The sequence below is a fragment of the Peromyscus eremicus genome, chromosome 23 (genome assembly GCF_949786415.1).
Source record: "Peromyscus eremicus chromosome 23, PerEre_H2_v1, whole genome shotgun sequence".
In the NCBI taxonomy this organism is placed as follows: Eukaryota; Metazoa; Chordata; class Mammalia; order Rodentia; family Cricetidae; genus Peromyscus; species Peromyscus eremicus.
Window position 1 is genome coordinate 39310658 of NC_081438.1, and position 24905 is coordinate 39335562.

The window sequence follows — 24905 nt, forward strand, 5'->3', positions numbered from 1 at the left end:
TTTGGTGCTGTATTCACTTGATTTTATTTTTTAAAATCTCATTTCCCTTTTTTTTTTTTTTTTTTTAAGACAGGGTTTCTCTGTGTAGCTTTGGAGCTTGTCCTGGATCTCGCTCTGTAGACCAGGCTGGCCTTGAACTCACAGAGATCGACCTGCCTCTGCCTCCCGAGTGCTGGGATTAAAGGTGTGTGTCACCGCCCCCTGGCCCCCTTTTTCTTTCTTTTTGACAATACAGGAAACAGTGGTGGCTCCTGGAGCCTCATGTTGGTCGGGGTCCGGAATTCCTGCTGAATGATCTCAGGGAGGCTGCCCATGACAAGCAAATCGGAGAACGTGCCACACACTTGCTTTTCCCCCAGACTCTGCTATTCCTAGAAGGCAACACCGAACCATAGGCCGGGCACTTTGTGGAATAATAATTAGAAAAGAAAGAGTGAAAAAAAGAAGGAGGAGGAGGAGGAGCAAGGGGAGGAGGGAGAGCAAGAGGAGGGGGAGGAGCAACAGGAGGAGGGGAGACAGAGGAGGGGGAGGAGCAACAGGAGGAGGGGGAGGAGCAAGAGGAGGAGGGGAGCAAGAGGAGGGGGAGGAGCAAGAGGAGGGGGAGGAGCAAGAGGAGGAGGGGAGACAGAGGAGGGGGAGGAGCAACAGGAGGAGGGGGAGGAGCAAGAGGAGGAGGGGAGACAGAGGAGGGGAAGGAGCAAGAGGAGGGGGAGGAGCAAGAGGAGGGGGAGGAGCAACAGGAGGAGGGGGAGGAGCAAGAGGAGGAGGGGAGACAGAGGAGGGGGAGGAGCAGTAGCTGTGAGTGACTGCTCGGGGACCTTTGGAAACTCTGCTGGTGAAAGGTGGAGCCAGGCTGGCACTTCCCCTTTCTGCACAGTGAGGCTGAGGCGCTGGGGCCACACTCGTCGTCTCTGGAGAGCCCGAAGCAAGGATGGATCAAGAGACTGTGGGCAATGTTGTGCTCTTGGTCATTGTCACCCTCATCAGCGTGGTCCAGAACGGTAAGGGGAGCCCTCCCCCAGGGAGAACGGCGCTGTAAGTCAGGCACACACACAGTTCTGTGTGCACATGGACTCCGCATCTCTACTTCTCTGGATTTGAGTGTGCAGGGGTGGGCGCCTCTCTATGTGAGTTTGGGTTTCCTCCTCCTGGACCTTCTTTTGCTTGAGTGGTGATGAGCGGTCATGTTTACGGAGGAAAGACAGCAACCTGACCCAAGTGTCTGCAGTTGGTGTATGGATAAGGAAGGGTGGAAGGCAAGGGGCTAGAGAGAAAGCACGGGGTACGAGTTCATTCGGATGCTGGGCTGAATCGACTAATCTGCAGGACAACCGAGATCACCTGTCATCTGTGTGTGTGTGTGTGTGGGGCATTGATTTGAGAGCTATAAACGGGAAAGCACTTTATTATTATTTTACTTCTGTACTTAAAAAAGTTCTTTTGGAGAAACATCCAAAAACATACTGTGTGTGTGTGACTGGGGATAGAACTCAGGGCCTTGTATATTCTAAGTAAGTAGGTAAGTTCTCTACTATTTATCCCAAATCTTTGGTGTAGAGCTTTTCACACACACACACACACACACACACACACACACACACACACACCCCACACACACATTTATGTATATATATATGTATGTATGTATCTATCTATGTATGTATGTATCTATCTATGTATCTATGTATCTATCTATCTATCCGTCATCTGTCTTTCTGTCATTCTGTCTATCTCTCATCTCTCACCTGTCTATCTGGGGAAACAGTCCTGTTTCTTAGCATTGCTATTAACCTCATTAAAAGTTAAAGAACTAACAGGACACAGATCTGTGAAGGGCAGAGCTGTCACCTTGAAGTCCTGCTTTGGGCCTTTTTTAGGCTGATTTTTTTTTGGGGGGGTTAAGGATGCCAGTGGCTTTGTGTTTTACAGTTTATTAAGAGAAAATGGGAGTGCCATCACTATGAGCAGCAGCCAAGGCTTCCTGGTAATTGCTCATGGTTATGTATTGTCACACTTGGGAATTCGGAGTACTGAGCCACCTTGGGATGCTGTAATATTTGTCCCCATCTTGAGTGTGGGGATGCTGGCACAGAGCAAGGCCCCGCTCGGCACACCAGAAGCATGCTTTCTATATGCAGCAACAGCGTGGAGCAGTCGGACCCAGACATCTTCATGCTGCATCACACTTGATCAACTTGCCACTCGGAGAGGGAACAAGTAGCTTATTTAGGCCACTACTTCCTCAAACTGCTGCTGTCTCATGCAGGCTCTCTTGGCTCGGTAAATTGACAGGGAGGAGTAAGTGGCCGACCTGCACACACCCACGGAGACCTTGCTTGGCACCAGGCGGTGCCCAGGGGGCCTGATGATAGGACCGTAAGCAAGGCTCCTTCCAGGAACAGTGACAGCAGGACTCCTCCAGTCTCATGAAGACAGCTGGGGGGGGGGGGCAGGGACAGCGCTTGCTCAGCCCTGGGTAGGGGCCCCCCTCTATCCCTGTCCTCCATACCTGACACTCTTACGAGCATCAGTGAGCTTGTGTCCTCTCTCCTGCCAATGCCGCTGGAACTGGGCTCAACAGGAAGTTCAAGTTCACTTTCTCCACCATCCTCTCAGCTCGGAAATGAATCAGGGGAAGCCGCGAAGCCGCGAGGCTCCTGGTTAGGAGCCTGCGTGGTAAGCAAGCAAGTGAGCAGGCTGTACCATCACACCATCACAGCCCCCACACCACTGATTCCCCCCCCCCCCGCCCCGTGCCCCGAGGAGCCCGGTAGAACAAGGTGGAGACAGAGCATCACGGTGCCGATGTTGGCACAGAGGAAGGGAGAGGCCGCTGCCCTGTACAACGATGCCACACTGTGGCTTGGGATAAGCTCTGCTCTCCTGGGAGGGAGGAGCCTGAGCGACCAGGTGAGGCTGAAAGTCATCTGTGAGGGCCTTCTGTTAACTGCTGGAGATGCCTGTTGGGGACAAGAATTCTTTACGTAACCAGACACAGTACTGGTGCTGACCTGTAACTGTGAGCAAGGCCAACGCTAAGTCCTAAGTTCAGGCTCTCTTTGCAAGTCTAATAAACTCTGGGCTTCAGCTATAAACCCGTGTGAGAGAGCTAAAAAGATATGCAAAAAACCCACGCTTTACATCCTCCATGCCAAAACACCATTTGGAAAACTTCCTGTTAGTCAAAAAATGTTTTCCATGTTACTGAGTATTGAACACTATAAGGATGTGCGGTGACTGGCTCCACTTCCTCAGTGACCCCGCAAGCCTGGTTTTCTGAGGATGGGCAGTGCCCAGCCTGCCTGGTGTGACTTCCCCCTCTCTGCCTTCAAACACTTTAGTCATCAAGACGTTTGAACTTGAGGCTCTCTTCCAGTTTGAGCCAGCAGAATGCCAATGGCGAGGCCAGGCCAGGCCAGGCTGAGAAACCCAGTCGGCAATCACCAAAGCCCAGTTGCTTTCCCAGCACGGCTGTGGAGGAGTCTCTGCCCTCTCCTGCCAAGGGGCCAACAGCTCTGTCACCAGGCAGACCTGGAAAAAGCATGCAGATTGTCTCTAACTTGCTGTCCTGGCCAGTTTTATGTCAATGCCACACAAGCTGGGGTCATCAGAGAGGAGGAAGCCTCCACTGAGAAGATGCCTCCATAAGATTGGGCTGTAGGCAAGCCTGTAAGGCATTTTATTAATTAGTGATCGATGTGGGAGGGCTCAGCCCATTGTGGTGGGGCCACCCGGGGCTGGTGGTCCTGGGTTCTATAAGACAGCAGGCTGAGCAAGCCACGAAGAGCATGCTAGGAAGCATCACCCCTCCATGGCCTCTGCATCAGCTCTTGTTTCCAGGCTCCTGCCCTGTTTGAGTTCTGGTCCTGACTCCTTTGATGATGAGCAGTGCTGTGGAAGTGTAAGCTGCATGAACCCTTTCCTCCCCAGGCTGCTTTTTGGTTATGGTGTTTCATCGCAGCGATAGAAACCCCAACTAGGACCCTTACTATGGCTTCACTATTGACTTTTCAGTTTTATCAAGGTGTAAGAAGGCTGCCTACAGAACCATTCCACCTTTCACTTTTAGTAGGACAGACAATGGATTATGTGAAAGTATTGCAATACAAGCTTTGTGTTAGATACTGGAAGTATCCTGAGCACATTTAAGATGGTCCAGGCTGAGCTGTAGCACGGAGCAGGTTAGTTGTATTAAATGTAATTTTGACTTAAAATATTTCTTACTTAGGGTGGATTTACTGGGAAAGCAACTCCATCAAAGTAGAGGAAATGATACAGGAGCCCCGGGGAAGAGGGTGGGTGAAGGAGGGCTGTCCTGGACGTGGGGGGCAGCGAACACGGGACTCATTCTGGCAGGAGTGTGCTGTTCCCACAGCCCACGGAGTGATGAGAAAAAGTGGAGGAGTTAGCCTCCTCCTCTCCCCCTCCACCACAGAGCCACCTTCTCCCTTCCTGGGTTCTTCCTAACATGAAGACCACAGGGGGTGGTTCTCAACCTGTGGGTCCCGACCCCCCAGAGGGGGTCGCATATCAGCTATCCTGCAAATCCGACCTTTATATTACTATTCATAACAGTAGCAAAAATACAGTTATGAAGTAGCAATGAAAGAATTTTATGGTGGGGGGGGTCACCACAGCAGGAGAAACTGCATTAGAGGGTCACAGCGTCAGGGAGGTTGAGAACCACTGCCGTAGAACAGCTCCTGGTAACGCCGGCCGCAGTTCTATTAAAACAGCCTCATATAAAATACTTTCCTGTGGACCCGTGGCTGTTACTCTGCTGGCTCCTGTTCATGTGGTAGTGAACTGGAATCTCAGGATCTTTTTAATGTGACCCCAAGAAGCTTACTTGAGTCCTCTCGGTGCCCCCTCCCCTTTCCTCATCTGAGAAGTGGGTGAGGACCGCCTGGGGTGGATGTTGAGGGTGTTGTAGATGATGGTTCAGGAGTTGTCAGGATCCCCTTTGTGGTGAGTGCTGAGGGACGTTTGCTTGCTGGTTCTGGTTTAATATTCACAAGCCGGGAAAGGGGGCGCACTAGTGGTCTTTGCCTACGTGGCTTCTGGAATTTACAGGAGGATCCCAAGGGCTTAGGGAGAGTGGTGAGGAGTAAGGAAGACAAGGGAAGGAGGGGGTGGCATCCACAGATACTGGACTGAAGGAGACTTGCTCCAGGCGGACGCGTGGGTGGGAAGGGTGTGCAGGTGTCGTGAGGTGAAGTGAAAGGGAGATCTTGAGAGGGAAAGGAGTGAGGGCAGGTGAGGAATCAGGCGTGAGGGGGTCGGGAGGCCTGGGCTTCTTCTTGGGGGAAAAGGAAGGCTTTGCTTTTCTGAGTGCGAAGGGGCGGACGAGGCGAACAGAGACCCGTAGCTAAGTCCTGCTGTTGACTGAGGAGCTGGCCTTTGAGTTCCGTGATACCGGTCTCGACTCTCTGCTCAGAGGCAAGAGAGGCCATCTTGAGTCCTGGAAAGGAGACACCTAATTTTCTGTTATGTTTTCTGTTAGTAGAGACATTCAGAACAGACAGACTTATGTAATAATAAGAGTAAGTACAAGTATAATAGTTAAGTATCTATTATACTCACGTGATAGCGAGAGGAGAGGCCCAACTGAGCTGGAATTCAGCAGCCCTGAGCCTGAACCCTCCTGAGCAGTGATCCCCCTGTCTTCAGAGCAGAACAGCCCCCTCTTCAGAGAGTTCACAAAGATTCAGTGAGGGGATGCTTACAATGTGGTGAGCTCTCTTCTGTACAAGCTAGTCCTTTGGATGTGCTCAAAATGGGCGTGTTCCTACAGAAGAGTGTTATTTTGTGTTTGCGTCAAAAAGCCCTGAAAGGCTCTATTTGGTGCAGCTGGTAAGGCGCCCTTCTCGAAATTTTTGGAAGAGATGAATAGGAAATGGGTGAAGAAGGAAATCCAATCACCCCCTCCCCCCGCCCACTTTCCACTCCCGGGATGGGAGTACGGGAAGAAGACAGGGGACGGAGAGGCAACCTTTACTCTGCACCACCTGCGGCATGCCCTCTGGATCCTCCCTCCTTCGTCACTACAGCCGCGGCCAGCTCTTGAGTTCTTCCCGCTCGGCTCTGCCCTCTCTAAGCACCTGACGCACTTAAGACGAAGCAGCCTTTGGTTCTGCAGTTGCTCTGTGTAAGCCCGTGGGGCGCTCCTTGTCCTCAGCACACAGCACTCACCAGGACCCAGCGGTTTCTCTAAACCCAACGGACAGTTCTAGACGCTCAGCTTCTTCCAGGCTTGGCTCAGGTGCTGCCCTTCTTGTCGAGCTTAGGCCTCCCTCTGGGAATCCTACGCTGTACACGTTTGTGGCCTTTTACTGGCCTCTCTCTCTCTCTCTCTCTCTCTCTCTCTCTCTCTCTCTCTCTCTCCTCTCTCATCTTGTGTATCTCAGGCTGGCCTCAAACTTACTGTATAACTGAAGATGACCTTGAACCCCTAAAGTTCCTGCTTTTACCTCCTGAGTGCTAGGATTAGAGGTCTCTGCTACCATGCTCAGTATTATGTGATGCCAGGGATCAACCTCAGGGCTTTGGCAAACCCTCTACTGACCAAAACTACAACTCTAGTGTCTGTCTCTGTCTCTGTCTCTGTCTCTCCCCCCTCTCCCTCTCTCTCTCTCTCTCTCTCTCTCTCTCTCTCTCTCTCTCTCCCTCTCTCTCTCTCTCCCTCTCTCTCTCTCTCCCTCTCTCTCTCTCCCTCTCTCTCTCTCTCTCTCTCTCTCTCTCTCCCTCCCTCTCTCTTTCTCTCTCTCTCTTTCTCTCTCTCTCTCTCTCTCTCTCTCTCTCTCTCTCTCTCTCTCTCTCTCTCTCCCTCCATGCTGGAGTAGAACCCAGGGACTTTCAGGTGCTGGGTGAGTGCTCTTCCACTGGGCCACACCCCAGCTACCTCCATCTCCTTTGTCTCTAGCTTCATACACCACACATTTGTATTCTAGAGGTTTTATTTACTGGCTACCTGTCTCCCCTTTTTGCTATTGTCAATAAAACATGAGCTCCTTGGGGCCAAGGATCTCAGTCTATTTTGTTTTCAGATTCAAGCTAAGCATCTGGTTCATGGTAATAGACAACAGACAAATCTTTAAAATAAATAATCATTCACTGGAGATGGCTGAGCTGTTAAGAGCACTGGCTGCTATTGTAGAGGACTCTAGTTCAATTCCCAGAACCCACACAGTGGCTCACAACCATCTGTAACACCAGGTTGGGGGATCTGATGCCCTCTTCTGGTCTCCATGGGCACCACACGCATGTGGTACATATACGTACATGCAAGGAAAGAACCCATATACACAAAAAATTAGAGTAATCTGTATAACTGGGAAATTACCCTTTATAAAATAATCATCCATAGCCTCATTTGCAGTTCTGCTGGGTCCTGATCCCCAGCTCAGTCCATCTCCTGTCCTGAGCTGGACCTGTTGAACCACACACACAGTTCTTGTCCTGAGCTGGACCTGCTGAACCACACACACAGTTCTTGTCCTGAGCTGGACCTGCTGAACCACACACACAGTTCTTGCCTCTAGGCTTTGCATAAGCTTCTCCACTCAAGCACAAGTGATTCCTGTTGCATTCCCCTGATCCCTACAGCCATTGACAAATTCCTGCCCAGTCTTCAGATTTTATCTTAGGTATCGTTTTCTCTAGATATCCTGTGACATGACCAATAAATTAAGCTAGTGGGCTTGACCCTTCTGAGCCATTCTGTGGAGTCTTGCTGCTTTTCTTGCTTGTCAATATTTTTCAACCATGAGTTTCTTAAGGCAAGGCTGTGTGTGCCTTGCTCGCTGCCTTGTCCCAACACCAAATGCATCGATGATGGAACCGATGCTGAATACATTCTCGCTAAGTGACGTTTGTGGTGGGGAGGACATGGAGGCCTGTTTGGACACCAAATCCAGGAAGTATGCTTGTGTTTTAGGAAAACAGTTAGAGAACAGCCTCCTGAATGTGCCTGATTACGAACCACATCCAAATCTTTCCCTCTGGCAGCATTCTTCGCCCACAAGGTGGAGCATGAAAGCAAGACGCAGAATGGGAGAAGCTTCCAGAGGACCGGGACTCTTGCCTTTGAGCGGGTCTACACTGCCAAGTGAGTTCCAACTCTGATGCTGCTAATAGTGGGGACATGGGCATGCAGGGATGAGACTGTCCTCCAGGGCACATCTGCCTCTGCCAACCTTCAGAGTGTTCAGGAGGCAGGCTTCTGGGAAGGTTGGACTTCACTTGGAAGGCTTCTGGATGTCCTTCCTCATCTTGGAGATCACAAGCCTTAGAGGAAGGAAGTGGGGCAGGGGAGGGAGGAATGGGCTCTGTGATCCAGAAACACCCAGGGACCAGTTTCCTGTGGGTGTTGAAGCTCTTCTTCCCAAGCCAGCTGTGATCCACAGCAGTTCTGAAAGCGCCTCCCTCATCCCACCCTGGCCTCGTCCGGCGGCAGTCTGGAGGTGACATCAGTGAGTTTTATAACACAGGGTCCCCTTGAGTCACCAAAATGAGAACAGAAAGATGGAAGCTCTGAGTAATGTATTTCCCTGCCCTCTTGCCTGGACTTTTGAATAGAAAAGCTGTTGGCAGACACCTGAACAGCCTTGGAAAGAGGTTTGTGGGGTTCTGTTTGGCTCACAACCCTGAGAAGACATTACTCAAACATGATCTTCCTTTATGCAGAATATATTTAAACAGGGGTCAGCCGGGCATGCTGGCGGCCAGAAGGGCAGGCTCCCTGCTTTGATGTAGGGCTACTTTGAGAGAGGGTGTCAGTTCCAACCCTAGGGGTGACTTTGGTTCTTCCAAGGGAAAGTCACAGCCATCCAACTGTAGGATCAAAGCCAGGGACTCTCTGGGAAGGTCAGGAGGCTCTGTAAGGGGCCCCTGCCAGACCTGTGTGAGCAGCTTGGTGGGGCTCCCACTCAGCTATCATTGGCTTCTTGTGAACTAAACTGTTTCCGGGGGTGAGGATAGGATGGACCTCAGGAATGAATACATCTTCTCTCTCGTAGATGCTATTCACTCTTTCTGTGAGGTATAGGGTGTGTGCAATTCCAGGGAGGGTCTTCTCCATTGATATTTCCCAGCCCTGGCTCCCTTTGCCCCTAAGCTTCTAAATTGGTGCCTGCCTTGTCTGGAGCACTCACAGTTACTTTCGGAGTCCCCACAGAGCACTCCTAGATGCTTGATTTCCACCCCACCTGCCTGGTCCTCCACAGCAGACACTCCTGCCAGCTGAAGGAAATCCTTTGCTGAAGTACCCACAGGGAGATTTCTTTGTTAGCATGTAGACCTTGGCTTTGTTAATCCTCAGTGTCAATGTAAGGCATTAAAAGACGTAGGTTAAAAGGCGTTACAGACCCATTTGAAGAAGAGCAGAGAGAATATATAGGTTGGCGTCAATGTTTCTGCACCATTTGCTGTGGAGATAACACAAAGGGGCCCTCAGAAATGTCGTGTGCAAGAGATGTAAAGGTATATCTCTGATCAGGGGAGGAGACAAAATTGTTGAAAGAAAACCACAGTTTCTAGCAGTGGGGGGTGAGCAGTGTCCTTCTGCCCTGATAATTACTTTCTTACAGTGACAGAGTTTTTACAGATGCCTCAATCCTCCAGTGAGAAGCCGCAGTGGACCGGTCCGCACATTCTTAGAAGTTAAGTTCCCACCATGCTGGCAATGCACAGGGAATGAAGCATCCTGGGCAATCTGGATTCTTTCTTTTTTTTTGACACACAGTCACACTGTGTAGCCAAAGCTAGCCTCAAACGTGTGATCCTTCTGCCGGTGCCCTGCCCAGGATTGGGATTCCAGGCGTGTACCACCGTGCTGGGTCTTAGCTGTCCCATCTCCGCTGCTTCCCCCCCGCTAGAGAAATAGCTTTGTTTTCTACGAGCCCAGAGCCGCTGGCCTCCAAGTTGCACAAGTACCCCAAGGCTGGTGGTTGAGCCGCATGACCAGGGAGAGCGGTTTAGAAACCCTGTGATTGTGTGGAGGTCCCAAAGATAAGAACATGTGCGAGGCGAGTATCGGGTGATGGTTGTGTGTGGGGACCCAGCCATGAAGACACTGCAGCCTGGTTTTCAAAGTCCCCGTCTTTACCACTCAGCCCTCCTGAGAGGTGGAGGCGAAGGAGCAGACAAGGAAGTTGTGTAGCGTGGTGGGAAGTTAAGACCCGGGGGAGAGAACTTTCTCTAAGATAGAAGTTGCTCAGACACTGTTGTGGTTCTGTTACAGAGACCACTTCCTCCCTTGGCCAACAAGCATCCGTGCACGCATATGCAGGTTGCTAAGGGGCTGGAGCTCTGTACAGCAGGATCCTGGCAAGGTCCAGGCGTACCCTGGCTGTTTGCCTGTGCCAGGTGACCACCCAGAAGGTGCTGAGGGTGAATAGAAAGCCACACCAGCGGTCTCTGCTCCGCCCCACCCCACCCCACCCCAAAAGCACCAAGAAGAGGTAGAAGAAGAAAAGAGGATGTCTTTAAAGAGTCACTTACTTTTATGTGTTGAGTGTCTGGCCTGCACGTATGTATGTGCACCATGTGTGTGCAGTGACCATGGAGACCAGGAGAGGGCATCAGATCACTGGAACTGGAGTTACAAATGATTATAACTTCATGTGGGTGCTGGGAATCAAACCTAGGTCCTTTGCAAGAATAGCCAGTGCTCTTAACCTCTGAGCCATCTCTCTGTCCCAAGAGCATGCATTTAATCTTGCTATCTAAAATTTAGGATGTGAAGCCGTATCTGTTGTTAATACACAGAATGACATTAGTACGCTATATATCTATATATCTATATATGCATAAATACACACATCTATAATACAGTATACTACACTATAAGCTATATATAATTAATACACAAATATATCTGTCATAAGCTCTAAGACCCAGATTTTTTTTTTCTTTTTGAGACAGGGTTTCTCTGTGTATCCCTGGCTGTCCTAGAACTCACTCTGTAGTCCAGGCTGGCCTCGAAGTCACAGAGATCCACCTGCCTCTGCCTCCCAACTGCTGGGATTAAAGGCATGCGCCACCACCATCCTTGTAAGACCCAGATTTTTGTTGATGAGTGTAGGATCATGAATATTTCGAGATCTTGGCTACAAAGGAAATAACCTGAAAGACAATGATGTTTACTGATGGACATAGAAGCCCAAAGCACGTTATTTTAGCATGAGCTGTGACTGTTGGGATATAGAGAGTCTGGGACAGTGGATGATCACATGACCCAGCCAACATCAGTAGAGTTCATCAGGTGAGATCCCTCCAGGGACAGTTGTCTGTCCACGAGGGCAGTGCCGAGCCAGAGCTTTCTGGGTAAAATGAGCTGGACCTTGGCTCTTTCACGTGTGCAGGATGCAGATCAACGCGCTGGTCTTGGAGCATCAGCACAGCTAGTGAGTTCGAGTTCAAGTTTGACTTTGGGAGGAAAATCCGAGTTAGCTGACTGTGGGTTCTTCCTGGGGAGTGAGTGCAGGTAAGCACAGCTGTGGCATGCGATGGCTGTCCAGAGAGGTGTAATTTCCTGAAATGTGTTCTACGCTTCCACGTCCATGAGTCATTAACAAATGAAACAACAAAGAACAAGTACTTCCTAGTGATGCCCGAGAAGCTCCAGAGGACAGTCTAGTTCACCAAGAGCGGGGTGGTGTAGTTAACCACGGAGATTCCCTTTCTGCTCACTTTTTGTCAGAATACATTCGGAGAAATGGCACGATACTCCAGCATCTCTTGGTGTCCACTGTGGGCTCATTTTTTTTTTTTCAAGCAGTGTATAGTAATTTAAGCCACTGTATCTACAAGGAGCCTGACTGGTGTCGATAGTGTGATTAGCTCTTATTCATGGTACTCCTTATTTCCACGTAATCCAAACCAACAGAATTCTGAAGTGTTTCTCTAATGTATTTCCAGAGGTGGGAAAAAAAGGAAAGAAAAGATAGTCCAAGGCCTCTCCATAAAACAGTCAGATTGTGGGGCTTCAGCTTTACAGCGTGGCAATTCATTGCAAGGCCAGCTGAGCAGGCCCTGCTCAGACCTGAATGAGAGTCAAGATGGGATTACCAGCTCCGTTTTGAGAAAGAAAAGATACAAAGCTCCTGAAAAGGAAAAGAAATGTGGTAGTACTGTGTGTGTGTGTGTGTTTGTGTGTGTGTGTGTGTGTGTGTGTCTGTGTGTGTGTCTGTGTGTGTGTGTCTTTGTGTGTGTGTGTGTCTGTGTGTGTGTGTGTCTGTGTGTGTGTGTGTCTGTGTGTGTGTGTGTCTGTGTGTGTGTCTGTGTGTGTGTGTCTGTGTGTGTGTGTCTGTGTGTGTGTGTGTCTGTGTGTGTGTGTGTCTCTGTGTGTGTGTGTCTGTGTGTGTGTGTGTGTCTCTGTGTGTGTGTGTGTGTCTGTGTGTGTGTCTGTGTGTGTCTCTGTGTGTGTGTCTGTGTGTGTGTCTGTGTGTGTGTGTGTGTGTTCATTCGGCTGTACCGACTCCACACGGAGCGTGTTTCATTAGGAAGAAGGTGATTGGAGAATAGGCAGGAGCAGTGGGAAGCCTGCCTAGTCACTGGACAGTTCTCTCTAAGGTACAGACCCCCGGGTAGCTCGGGGTCCTCCCCTTTTCATCACCCAGCCAGAGTTACCACTTCATGGGCTGTGGAGACGGCTCAGGCAGCGAGTGTTTGCTCTGCAGACACGGGGACCGGAGTTCGAGCCTCAGCAGCCCTGCGAAGAAAAGAGAAAAGAAGAGGACTGGGTGGAGTAGTGTAAGCTTGTAGCCCAGCGCCAGGGAGGGAGAGAAAGGCAGATCCCAGCTCTGGGGAGGGAGAGACAGTGGATCCCAGCTCTGGGGGGAGGGAGAGACAGGCAGATTTCAGGGCCTCATGGGCCAGCCGAATCCACAAGCTCCAGACTCAGTGAGAGACCCAGGCCACCAACCTCTGTGCTCCGCACACATAGGTGCTCACATGCACACCAACATGCACATCTCCTCCCAAACCACTACTTCAAAACAGACAAAATATGAGGATCGGGCTGAAGCAGAGAGAAATCCTTGTTACTAATCGTCAAGTCAGCTGACACTGTATGCTGGTAACCAGGGGAAGAGCTTCCCCTGCCTTCCTTGAGCTGGGAGACAGATCACAGTCTCTCAACCCCAAGGCTATGGTGTTGCGACTCTACTGATAAGTGGGCATGGGAACACTGCTGCCAGCCCAGGGCGGCTGCAGATTAATGTGGACCCATCTATTGAGTAAGTCAGGAACTGCAAACAGTGTGAGGACCTCCTGCCCTTTGGAATTCTGTGTTCACCAGACCCGTGGAACTTGTGTGGGTGCAGATCACCACCCCATGAGACCAGCGGGTTCTGCGTTGTGTGCTGTGCCTAGTTTGAAGCTGTCTCCAGGAGAGGAGGCATGGGTCTGTCACCTCTGACATTCGCAAACTTCTCTAGTGAAAGGCTCCTTTGACTACAGAGGGACATAAAGGTCCTCATGGCTGGGAAAGGACAACCCGACATCTCTAGGCTCTCTATACTATATGGATCAAGGGTGATTGATTAATCCAGATGTATTATCCAGCTGTGCTGGTTAATTTTTTGTCAACTTGACACAAGCTAGAGTCCTCTGGGAAGGGCAACCCCAAATAAGAAAATGCCTCTATCATATTGACCTGTGGGCAAGTCTATGGGGACATTTTCTTAATCCATGATGGATGTGGGAGAGCCCAGCCTACTGTGAGCTGTACCACCCCTAGGCTGGTGGTCTTGGGTAGTATAAGAAAGCAGGCTGAGGGGGGCTGGAGCGATGGCTCAGTGGTTAAGAGCACTGACTGCTTTTCTGGAGGACGAGGGTTCAATTCCCAGCACCCACATGGCAGCTAACAACTGTCTGTAACTCTGAGATCTGACACCCTCACACACATGTAGATACATATGTAGACAAAACAGCAATGCACACAAAATAAAGATAAATTATTAAAAAAAAAAAAAAAGAATGAAAGCAGGCTGAACAAGCCATGGGTAACAAGCCCGTAAGCAGCTCTCCTCCATGTCCTCGGCTTCAGTTCCGGCCTCCAGGTCCTCTCCCTGACCTCCCTTCATGGACTATAAGCTGTAAGGTGAGAAAATAAAACCCTTTTATCCCGAGCTGATTTTGGTTATGATGTTATATCCCAGTCATAGAAAGCAAAAGCAAGCCAAGGTTTTCACTGCCGTAACAGAACAGCGGTCGCAGGCTGGTTTTGAAGTACCGAGGTTTGTTGGGATCGTGGTTCTGGAGGTTCAAGTAGAAGATCAGCCGACCCCATAGGGTCGGGTTAACGGTGGGGGCAGCATAGCTTGGATCACAGTGGAAAGGTGTCAGTCTGAGGGGACATAGTTTAAGCCAGAGAAAGAGGGGAGGAGGGGGAGAGGGAGAGTGGTGAGGGGGAGAGGGGAGAGAGTGTCCAGCAAACGCTTTCAGGGCACGTCTTCAGTGACGGCTCATAGGCCCGTCTCCCGGAGGTCTTTAGCGCTGCGTTCTTGGGACCAGTGTGCAGTGTATGCCAATATGTAGTGCATGTAATATATGGGGGACTGCCCCCGTACTCAATGAGAACAGCAGACTCTGAGTGGCTCTGAGGCATGAGACCCTAGCCGGAAGCAGCCTGAACATCGAATTTTGGCTTTTGCCTGTGTGGCTTAAACCCTGCCGACCCATTGCCCCAAACTGCACCATGCGTGGAACCACCTGGAAGGCTGGCTAAGGCACGGGTGGCTGAGCACCTCGCCCAGTTTCCAGTGCCACACGCCTGAGCTGGCACGTGTGTATCTAATACATCCTCAGTTGCCTCGTTTACATGGTGAAAGAGTTCCAGGGTTTGGAGACCAACAGGCTGGGTGTGAGGACTTCTGGGATGCGGCCCACATGAGAATCTCTGCATTACACCCCCGACTTAGAACCTCAGAGGGCAGAGTTACTGACGCGCTCTTCATTTTGTGGGTGAGGACGTGGAACCCAGAGAAGCAGCTCATGCCGAAGCTGACCCCTGTCCCGCCAAGTCCCCTGACCGCGTCCCAGACAGCTGTTCTTTCCAGTCTCCTGTGGCTCCCTGAATACCTCTCCCACCCTTGTTCCAGTGTTTTTCCATATTCATTGCAGTTCTTTGGTTGTTGTTTGTTTTTTTGAGACAGGGTTTCTCTGTGTAGCCCTGGATGTCCTGGAACTCACTCTGTAGACCAGGCTAGCTTGATCTCTTGAACTCACAGAGATCTTTAATCCCACAGAGTGCTGGGATTAAAGGTGTGTGCCACTACCACCTGGCTGCATGTATTTTTTAAATCCTAGTTTAGGGTCTACGAGCTACACCCAAGAACACTTACTGTTTATATTGTGAAAAAGTTCCAGGGTTTGGAGACAAACAGGCTGGGTGTGAATTCTGGCTTTCTTCAGCCCCCACTCCTGAGCTGGGAAACCCTAGAAAGTTAATCAGCTACTCTAGGCATTTGGTTTCTCCTCTGAATATGACTGTAGTTATGGTAGGCAGAATAATGGCCCCTAACACACCCTATTCCTATGAGGCTGTCATTTCATTATATGGAGAAATGCAGGTTGGTTTTGAAAAAAAAAATCTTTCCTGGCTCATGTAAGTCAGGCTTATTTGTTTATTTGTGTGTGTGTGTGTGTGTGTGTGTGTGTGTGTGTGTGTGTGTGTGTGTTCAGGTGCCCAAAGATGCCAGAAGAGGATGTTGCATGCCTCCCTTGGAGCTGGAGTTACAAGTGGTTGTGAGCCAATGGAGATAAATGCTGGGATCTAAAGTTGGGTCCCCTGGAAGAGCATCAAGAGCTCTTAGTAACCGTGCCTTCTCCCCAGACCCATAAATAGAGTCTTTTAAATGAGGGGACAGGCTTTACATTAAGAAAGGCTCATTGGTCGCCCTTGGCTTTGAGATTGGAAGGGGCCATGAGCCAAAGAATACTGGAGTATCCTCAGAGTCTGAAGAGTCAAGGCAGTAGCCGCACCCTCCCCACTCCAACCCCACTGAGCTTCAGAGGGAATGCAAATCTGCCCACACCTGAGCTACAGCTCAGGGAGATTCATTCCGGACTCTGCCCTCTGGAATCGTGACACAATGAATCTGTGGTGTTTTAAGCCACTGAGGTGGTGGCCGAGTGTTACAATCGCTAAAGCAAACCCAGAGTCATCCAGTGCAGTCCCAGGAACGTGGGACGCTTACAAGGGAGAGGACGGATGGCAAACTCCAGCACAGTGCCCGGCGTGGAGCGGCAGCATTCCCGGGGAATGCCCTCTCGCATCGGCTTTTGTGAATGGACCTTGGTTTCTTTACCGCTGTGAGGATCTGTTTTTCCACTGGCCTGCTGCTTCCCACGGGACACAGTTTCCCTTGGCTGGGCATTTTTCCCTCTGTCGTCTGCGTCGCTCACTTGTTACTCCAAGAAGTGCATGGGCACCACCCACCACGGGAGCTCTGCCAAAGAACCTGCCTCTGATGCGCTTCACCTGAGAGCAGAGTTAATGAATTCTGAGCGTGCTTCCTTGTTCCCACTATCTGTTGGATGTGCGGCTGGCTGCTCCCTCAGGGTAGGCGGAAGACAAGAGAGGGGCCTGTGACCCCTGCACAACGGTGATTATGAACTGGGGTCTTCAGGTAATTTTCAGGCCACACTGTAGTCACGTGTTTTCTGATTTCTTTCTGCCCTGTTTGCCCTACAGCCAGAACTGCGTCGATGCATACCCCACTTTCCTTGTGGTACTCTGGACTGCCGGACTACTTTGCAGCCAAGGTAACCGTGACGTCTCTTTGTGAGTCCTTTTTCTATAATGTGCAGCTCTCAGGGGCTCAAAGGGGCAGACATTCTGTGGAATAGCCTCGACTGGACCTACAGCTCTTATCCAGGTCGCCCTGGAGAGATGTGTTCCGGGCATGCTCAGTGCAGGCGCAGTGTGGCGTGGTCATGCATCGTCAATGCTTGCTCCCTGGTGGCTGGTTGAGAGCGCTTCGCTGACAAGGGTGGTTTAAGGCTAAATGTGACTCAGAATCTGTAAGCAGTGTTAGCTCAGATACAAGGGCATTGTAAATGAGAGCGCCAGAGGGCTCTATTTGGGGACTGCGGCTGCTGGCTCCTGGGTTAATAAGCTCGCAGCACTCTGGCCCTTCCTCGGGCATGCATCTACAGAGTACGGGCTGGGCTCCAGCCGAACCTGGGGGATCAGCTGCACGCAGTCTTGATTTCAACGATTCTGAAGGACAGATGGATTCCCAGAGGTGCTCTGCAATTAAATGGAAACCAGAATCATATGCTGTTGGCTCTCTTTGGAGATGGAGCACCAGAAAGCCTTGGCCAAGACCTGCGTTTGTCTGGTGGCGGCTCAGGGTGATTGGAGCTGCTGCAGTGGTCCAGCAGGGCCCATACAGAAAGGCCAGAAGCAATCATTGACAAACCACGGGATTATTATGATTTTCTACTGCTCTATAAAGTATGTCCTGTGGATGTTAGTTTCCCTGCGACCCTTGAGGGCACTTGGGTTCAGGGAACAGAGTTCAGGGTTCGTCAACTGGTGAGCTCATGGGCAGGATTAGAGCCTGGCTGGCTCTTCAGTTCCGAGTTCTGGAGTTTCTCTAAAGCATTCTTTACTGGACTAATTTATATTGTAAATGCACTTTGAACATTTATTGTATGCCAACTTTGTCCTGAATGTAGGAAGGTTAATAATACACAAAAGGACAGTTACAAAGTAGGTAGATGGGAGCTGGGGGGGGGGGGCTCCGTGATTAAGAGCATTTGCTGCTCATGTAGAGTTCAGTTCCCAGCACCTACTCTAGGCAGCTCACAACTGCCTGTGACTCTGGCTCTGGGGGGAATCTGATGCCCTCTTCTGACCTCCAGGGGTACTACATACACATACCCCCTCATACATATACCTATACATAGACATATAATTAAAACAACAATAAAAAATTAATCCTTTTAAAAATAAGAAGATAAGTAGATAGATGGACATGTTTTTGCCAACAGTGAGACTTACTCCCATGAGCATTAGAAACCACTGAAGAGAGGCCACATAGTCTCCTTTAGCGCCTTGAAGGCTCTCAGTAGCTCATCATTTATTTTCCATTTTCTACCCTGAGTGAGATTATAAAAATGTATCTGGCATTATTTGAAAAATCAAGTCAAAGAAAATCCATATGAAGAGTTGTGAGTCTTGTTGGGTCTGAATGATGCTAGATAAATCTGCTGTTGCCTCTCCAGCTAGGTGATTACAAAGGGAGTCTGAGAGTATTTCAGAGCCCTGGAAACATGCGTCTCTGTCAAAACAAACATCCACATCGCCAGGGCTCAAACGCACCAGTCAGCTACGGTTGATCATTGCCATCTTTTTATGAATGCAGAGATTATATAAGTTGTTCAGCTGAAAGGAACCCCAGAGACTATTCTGTTCCAGACCTCTCACTTCAGAGACTATCCCAAGATCCGGACGGACAAGTGGCTTATTTAATTTCATAATTTTAGAACCTAGGTTTGTACCTGCTTTGTGGTTCACATGGCTCGAGTTCCCCTTGGAAGGTCTCTGCTATTCCCTGCATGAGGCAGGAGATAGGAATCCTTTCCACACCTGTTGCCCATCAGTTTATGTCCAGTTGAATTCCAACTGAAGGAGAAATAGGCCAATGAAAGTCAGAACAGAGATGTCCAGGTGGGAAAATTTTATGCAGAGCAAATCATTAATCGTGACATAATTAATTGTGGCAGTCTTGTGACTTTTAGGAATTAGGACAGACTTTGAAGTTTGTTTTTCTTCCCCCTCCTTTATTTCTAGATGGTTTAAAAATGGTTAATTTTATTTTAAATTCTGTGTCTGTGTGTCTGTGTATGGGTTTGTGCACGGGTTTGTGCACATGAATGTAGTTGCCACTGGAGGCCAGCAGAGGGTGTCAGATCCCCTAGAACTGGAGTTATAGAAGGATGGGAGCAGCTGGCTTGTGTGCTGGGAATCAAACCCTGGTCCTTTGGAAGTGCAGCAAGGCTCTTAACCTTTGGCTCATCTCTCCAGCCCCTCTCTCTATAGGTTCTCCCCTACTCCCATGAGACGGGGTTTCTCTTTGTAGCCTTAGCTGTCCTGGAACTCACTTCTGTAGATCAGGCTGGCGGGCTGGGATTAAAGGCGAGAACGACCACTGCCTGACTTTTTTCTGGATTCTTGACGTGTGTCCTAGGCTGACCTTGAACTCCCCTCAGTCTCCCAAGTGCTGGGATTATAGGGGTGAGCCACCATTCCCAGTGTGGTTTTTGGGGGCTTTTCTCAACCTATGTTTCCTTACTGTAAAATAAGACCATTATCCACTCACTCATGTTAAAGTCCTCAAGGTGAGGAAGGGAAACGGTGTCCATGAAGGCCACAGCAGCTTCAACACAAAACACTTGAGCCTTGTATCTATTGAGAACTTCGCTGTTTCTGGCTCACACACAAAGTATTACTTTTTTTTCCTGTTGAGAAAGGATTTATTTCAGCACACAATTCTAAGTTACACTCCTTTACAGTCGAGAGGTCACAGAGCTCGAAGGAGCTGGTTACGTAGCATCAGGAACAGAGAGCAGGGATGAAGGAATGCATAAATGCTCAGTGTGCTTCCTCCGCTTATATCCAGTCTAAGGTACCCTGCCTAGGGAATGGTTCTGCCCAAAGTTAAGATGCATCCCCCTGCATCAACTAATATCATCAAAATGACCCCCCACAGCATGCCCAGAGACATGCAAGACAATTCTAAATTCTGAGAGGGGACAATACCAACCACAGAGGAGAAAATATGTATTCTGGCAAGTCTATCAAAAAAAGTGTTACTTTTGCGGGGCTGGAGAGATGATTCAGCGTTTAAGTGCACTTGCTGCTCTTGCAGAGGACCCAGGTTCAATTCCCATCCCCCGCATGGCAGCTCACAATCAGCTGTAACTCCAGTTCCATGGGCTCTCTCTCCCTTCCTCTGTGGGTACTGCATGCAGATGATGCATATACATACATGAAGGCAAAATACTCATACACATAAAATAAAAATGAATATTAAACAAAACTTTAAAAAAATGTTTCTTCTGTATGGTTCAAATTAACAATGGGAACTCCATAAATGTTACCGATGCTGCCGATGGCAGTGATATGGTTTTGAAATCAGAAAGACCTGGATAATACTTGCTGGACTTCAGTAGAACATTCATTTGATAAATATTGTGGAAAGCCTACATGCTCCAGGCACTCCAGCAAGCACAGAGGTGATCCTGGAAAAGACAGCATCCTTATGGACTTTTGGTCTTCACTTAGATTTCTTCTTCTGCAAAACAGAGACAAGAAAGCTCTCCCAACCAGTCGGTGGTTTTGGAGCCCGAGGTGCCCGGCTCCTGTGAGGTTCTCACTAACGGAAGCTGCTTTGGTGTTTGGATAATGCTGGGGGGCTTTCAAAGTGTTTTTACTCACATAGTCCTATTTACTCTCACGCTCGTTCTTAAACGATAGAAAAGTTGTAACCAGTCTTTGTCCTCACATAGTAGGAGAGCTGTGTCCAGCCTTTGTCCACACATAGTAGGAGAGCTGTGTCCAGCCTTTGTCCACACATAGTAGGAGAGTTGTGACCAGCCTTTGTCCACACATAGTAGGAGAGCTGTGTCCAGCCTTTGTCCACACATAGTAGGAGAGTTGTGACCAGCCTCTGTCCACACATAGTAGGAGAGCTGTGACCAGCCTCTGTCCACACACAGTAGTAGAGCTGTGACCAGCCTCTGTCTACACACAGTAGGAGAGCTGTGACCAGCCTCTGTCTACACACAGTAGGAGAGCTGTGACCAGCCTCTGTCCACATACAGTAGGAGAGCTGTGACCAGCCTCTGTCCACACACAGTAGGAGAGCTGTGACCAGCCTCTGTCCACACACAGTAGGAGAGCTGTGACCAGCCTCTGTCCACACACAGTAGGAGAGTTGTGACCAGCCTCTGTCCACACATAGTAGGAGAGCTGTGACCAGCCTTTGTCCACACACAGTAGGAGAGCTGTGACCAGCCTCTGTCCACATACAGTAGGAGAGCTGTGACCAGCCTTTGTCCACACATAGTAGAGAGCTGTGACCAGCTTCTGTCCACACACAGTAGGAGAGCTGTGACCAGCCTCTGTCCACACACAGTAGGAGAGTTGTGACCAGCCTCTGTCCACACACAGTAGGAGAGCTGTGACCAGCCTCTGTCCACACACAGTAGGAGAGCTGTGACCAGCCTTTGTCCACACATAGTAGAGAGCTGTGACCAGCCTTTGTCCACACACAGGACCAGTTAAGCACCTGTTCTAGATCATCCTACTCATAGGGAACTGGTGTTTTCAGCTCCCAACCCTAAATTTAAGATTTTATGGGGGTGACTGGAGTTCTGTCTGCAGCTGTTTCCCCAGATGTTGGAATGCAAAGAAATCTTCCCTAGAGGCCAGAAACCCCAGGTGCACAGGGACCGGTCTCAGAAGTGGGGCTTTGGTTCCCGCGGTGACCCCTTTCCTGCCTTCCTTCTCAGTCGATGGCCTCACACAAGGCCCTCTGGCTGCCCGAGCCCAGCTTCCCATATCTAGGGATAGACATGTTATTCACATCAGATGATTCTTAAGCAGGTACTCCGTGTAGCATGCCACAGGGCTGGTCAAGGTAATCTATTATTTCAGTACTTGCCCTTCACCCAGCACTTTGCTTTTATTTGAAGTGTATGTCTGCTGGTTGCTTTTTGTCAGCTTGACACAAACCTGGCTATGTCTGGGAAGAGGGAACTTCACTGAGAAATATAAGATTGATCTATAGCAAGTCTGTGGAGTAGTATCTCAGTTAACGATTGATGGAGGAGGGCCCATGCCACATGGGTGGTGCCACCACCCACCCAGGCAGGTGGTCCTGGGGTGTATAAGAAAGTAGGCTGAGTAAGCCATGAGGAGCAAGCCAGTGAGTATTGGTCCTCCGTGGCCAAAGTGTCAGCTCCTACCTCCAGGTTCCTGCCTTGAGTTTCTGCCCCAGCTTCCTTCGATGATGGATCCTGATGTGGAGCTGGAAGCTGAAAGAAACCCTTTCTTCTCCAAGTTGCTTTTGGTTACAATGTTTTAGCACAGCAATAGAAACCCAAACGGAGACTGTGCAAGGCTCCGCTTTCAGAACCCGGGGTCTCTGATGGATTTTGTGATGAAACGCTAATTGCTTAACCACTGTTACTGTTGTGTGGACAACGTTTCGGGAGACTGAAACTGATCCGTGCGTTTTCATTTCTCTACTTAGTTCCTGCTGCCTTCGCGGGACTGATGTATTTGCTTGTGAGGCAAAAGTACTTCGTGGGCTATCTGGGAGAGAGAACTCAGAGGTAGGTCTCGGGGTGCTGAAGAACTTGATTTGATGAATGCTTTCCCAGTAGGAGGGTGTTCCTGCCCAGGAACACCCCGACTACCGCTGAGCGCTCAATAGGATCTCCTTGGATGACGGGAGGACAGACCCCCTCCCCGAACTTTAAGGGCTTTGAAAATAAAACTGGGGAGTTGCCTAGTTTTCCCATTAAATTTTTCCTTCGCATAGCCTTGGCTCACAGGGGTGTTTTAGCATGCTGGGCTGTACATTGCTTGCAACCGCATACCAGCTGTTCTCTGTGGTGGAATCTGGGGCAACAGTGACTTTTCAGGTCTGCCTTCCCTGGCCTCTTGTGAATTAAACATCTCAGCGTTTGCCAAGAGAAATGAGACCTAAAGTTTGCACCTTACCACAGCTTCTCTTGAGTCATAAATAGATCCGGGGACCCACAGGACCATTGAGAATACAAGATTTAGTAATATACAAGTCCGAGGCTACAGATGAGTTCATCGCACTGTCTACAGATGAGCCCCACCCAGCCCTCCTTCCTTGGACTATGACACTTCCAACCCTTGACTACCTGACTCCACCCCTGGAATTCACGCCATGGGGAGAATGGACTCCTGCAAGTTGCCTTAACAGCATAGGTACTGTGGCGTGTGCACACACACCATCAGTCAGTCAATGCTAAAGAATTTTGAGAGAGAAGGATCTAGTGACCTACATCTTCTGATAGCACCCCACTCCCCCAAAAGCCCATCCAGCTGTGAGCTGATGAGGTTAGTACCCTCGTGATCCAATGATTTGTTCATAACGCCACCAACTGGAGACCCTTCAACATGTGGGCCTTTAGTGGCATTTTCTACCCAAGTAGTAAGAGCCAGCTGGTTGAGCATCTCAACTTCCATTGTCTGTGAGCTGCACGGGGAGCTTGTTGGAATGCAGGGTCTGTGTCCTGGTTTCAGAAGGACCTGGGAATTTCAGTTCCCCACAAGCTCCCAGTAGATGCTTTTAGTCCAAGGGGGACAGAGTAGGGAGGAGGTTGGCACCCAACTGCTGAGCAACTTTGGAACACTTGTTCGAGAGTCTCTGGGGTTCCTTTCGACTACACAAAGTTCTGGTATGGAACTGTGGACGCTGGCTTTGGCTCCCTCGGGTGACAGCTTGAAACTGCATGTGGCAGCGGGAGAGCACCTGTCCTGCTGAGTGGGCTCTGCTCTGCCCTTGGTGCGGATTGTCCCACGTCCTCGGCTGGTTCTTTACCGACAATCTTAACACACCATTGCACGACCCTTTCCAGACAGGTCAGCTCCACTCAGATGGGCCCAGGCCCAGCAAGCCAGGGTCTTGCAGAGGGACAGAGAACGTGGGTAGCCGTGGCATGCCGCTGGACCGTCACTTCTCATGAGGAATTACCTCCTACCCCTGGCAGTTTAGAAAGGAGAGGCCAGGAGGGGATAGGGCTAAGGGGGAGGGGAGGGGTGAGTGGGGGAGGGGAGAGTAAAATCTTTTTTTTTTTCTCACTTCTCTGGAATGTAAGAGCGGATTCCATCACTGGGTGCTTATCTCTCATTAATGCAAACCTCGTTTCTTCCCTGGCAGCCTCAGGAGGGTAGTCTGAAGCGCCTTCACTGGCTTATTTAAACCTTCTCCCCAGCACAATCTCCATTACACCCAGCGTCTAGCATGAGCCTTATAGGCACTCTTGACAGGGACCTGCAAGACCTTGACACCCTGCAGAGGTGTCACCTCTGCAGGCCCTTAATGAGTCCATGGTGCCCCCAAGCCTCCGTCAGATTGTCTGACCACTGTCAGGACCTGCCAGGATCCTGTCATCAAGGAGCTGGAGTTAAGGACACTAAGAGAACTCAGGGAAGCCAGTGCCACCGAGCCCTAACGGTGACAGGCTCAGAAGGCGGGCTCCCTCACCTGGCTCTGGAGCGCGCTCCGTGGTGGACAGCAAAGGCACTTCCGCCGTTGCTATGAGGGAAGAGGGTAAATGGAGCATTGCTGGGTAAATGAGTTAGACTCTGAACCCCGGGTGTCTACAAGTGGCAGCCTTTTGGGGGTGAAATGGGTGTCATTTGTCTGTGTCTACACCCCCTCTCCCCTTCTCCTGCAGCACCCCTGGCTACATATTCGGCAAGCGGATCATCCTGTTTCTGTTCCTCATGTCCCTTGCCGGCGTACTCAACCATTACCTCATCTTCTTCTTCGGAAGCGACTTCGAGAACTACATAAGAACTGTAACCACAACCATCTCGCCTCTGCTTCTCATCCCCTGATTGCAGAGTGGGGCAATCACCTGATCAATAGAGAGGCATTATAACTCAGCCCTGTGACGGTCTCTGCTCCTCCTCAGCTGGAAATGCTGTAAATCCAGCGGCCCTCTGGGTCCTGCAGCATCAGTTAACCTTGCTTTTCCAGGAAGAAAATAATTTTGTGTCAGCTCCGCCCCTTGAGCGTGGCAGTGGCCCAGGATTTATCGTCTCACTCCATCCTACACTTCTCCTGGCTTATCTTGCTCTCTGAAGATGTCTTGTGACCAGACATGTGTTTTCCTAAAATAAA

At 49.9% G+C, this 24905-nt stretch overlaps 1 protein-coding gene across 1 annotated transcript; it reads left to right on the forward strand.

The window, feature by feature from the left end:
• The first annotated feature begins 855 nt into the window (after nucleotides 1–855).
• Alox5ap (arachidonate 5-lipoxygenase activating protein) lies at nucleotides 856–24905 on the forward strand. Its single transcript, XM_059249544.1, has 5 exons — nucleotides 856–1001; nucleotides 8008–8107; nucleotides 16700–16770; nucleotides 22272–22353; nucleotides 24457–24905. The coding sequence occupies exons 1-5, from the start codon at nucleotides 932–934 to the stop codon at nucleotides 24617–24619; spliced, it is 486 nt and encodes a 161-aa protein (XP_059105527.1). The 5' UTR covers nucleotides 856–931; the 3' UTR covers nucleotides 24620–24905.

Excerpts from the sequence above, each read along its gene's own strand:
- Alox5ap (XM_059249544.1), top strand. The coding sequence starts at position 932 with ATGGATCAAGAGACTGTGGGCAATGTTGTGCTCTTGGTCATTGTCACC. Across the intron at positions 1,002-8,007 it reads CATCAGCGTGGTCCAGAACG|CATTCTTCGCCCACAAGGTG; the intron begins GTAAGGGGAGCC and ends TCCCTCTGGCAG. Across the intron at positions 22,354-24,456 it reads CTGGGAGAGAGAACTCAGAG|CACCCCTGGCTACATATTCG; the intron begins GTAGGTCTCGGG and ends CTTCTCCTGCAG.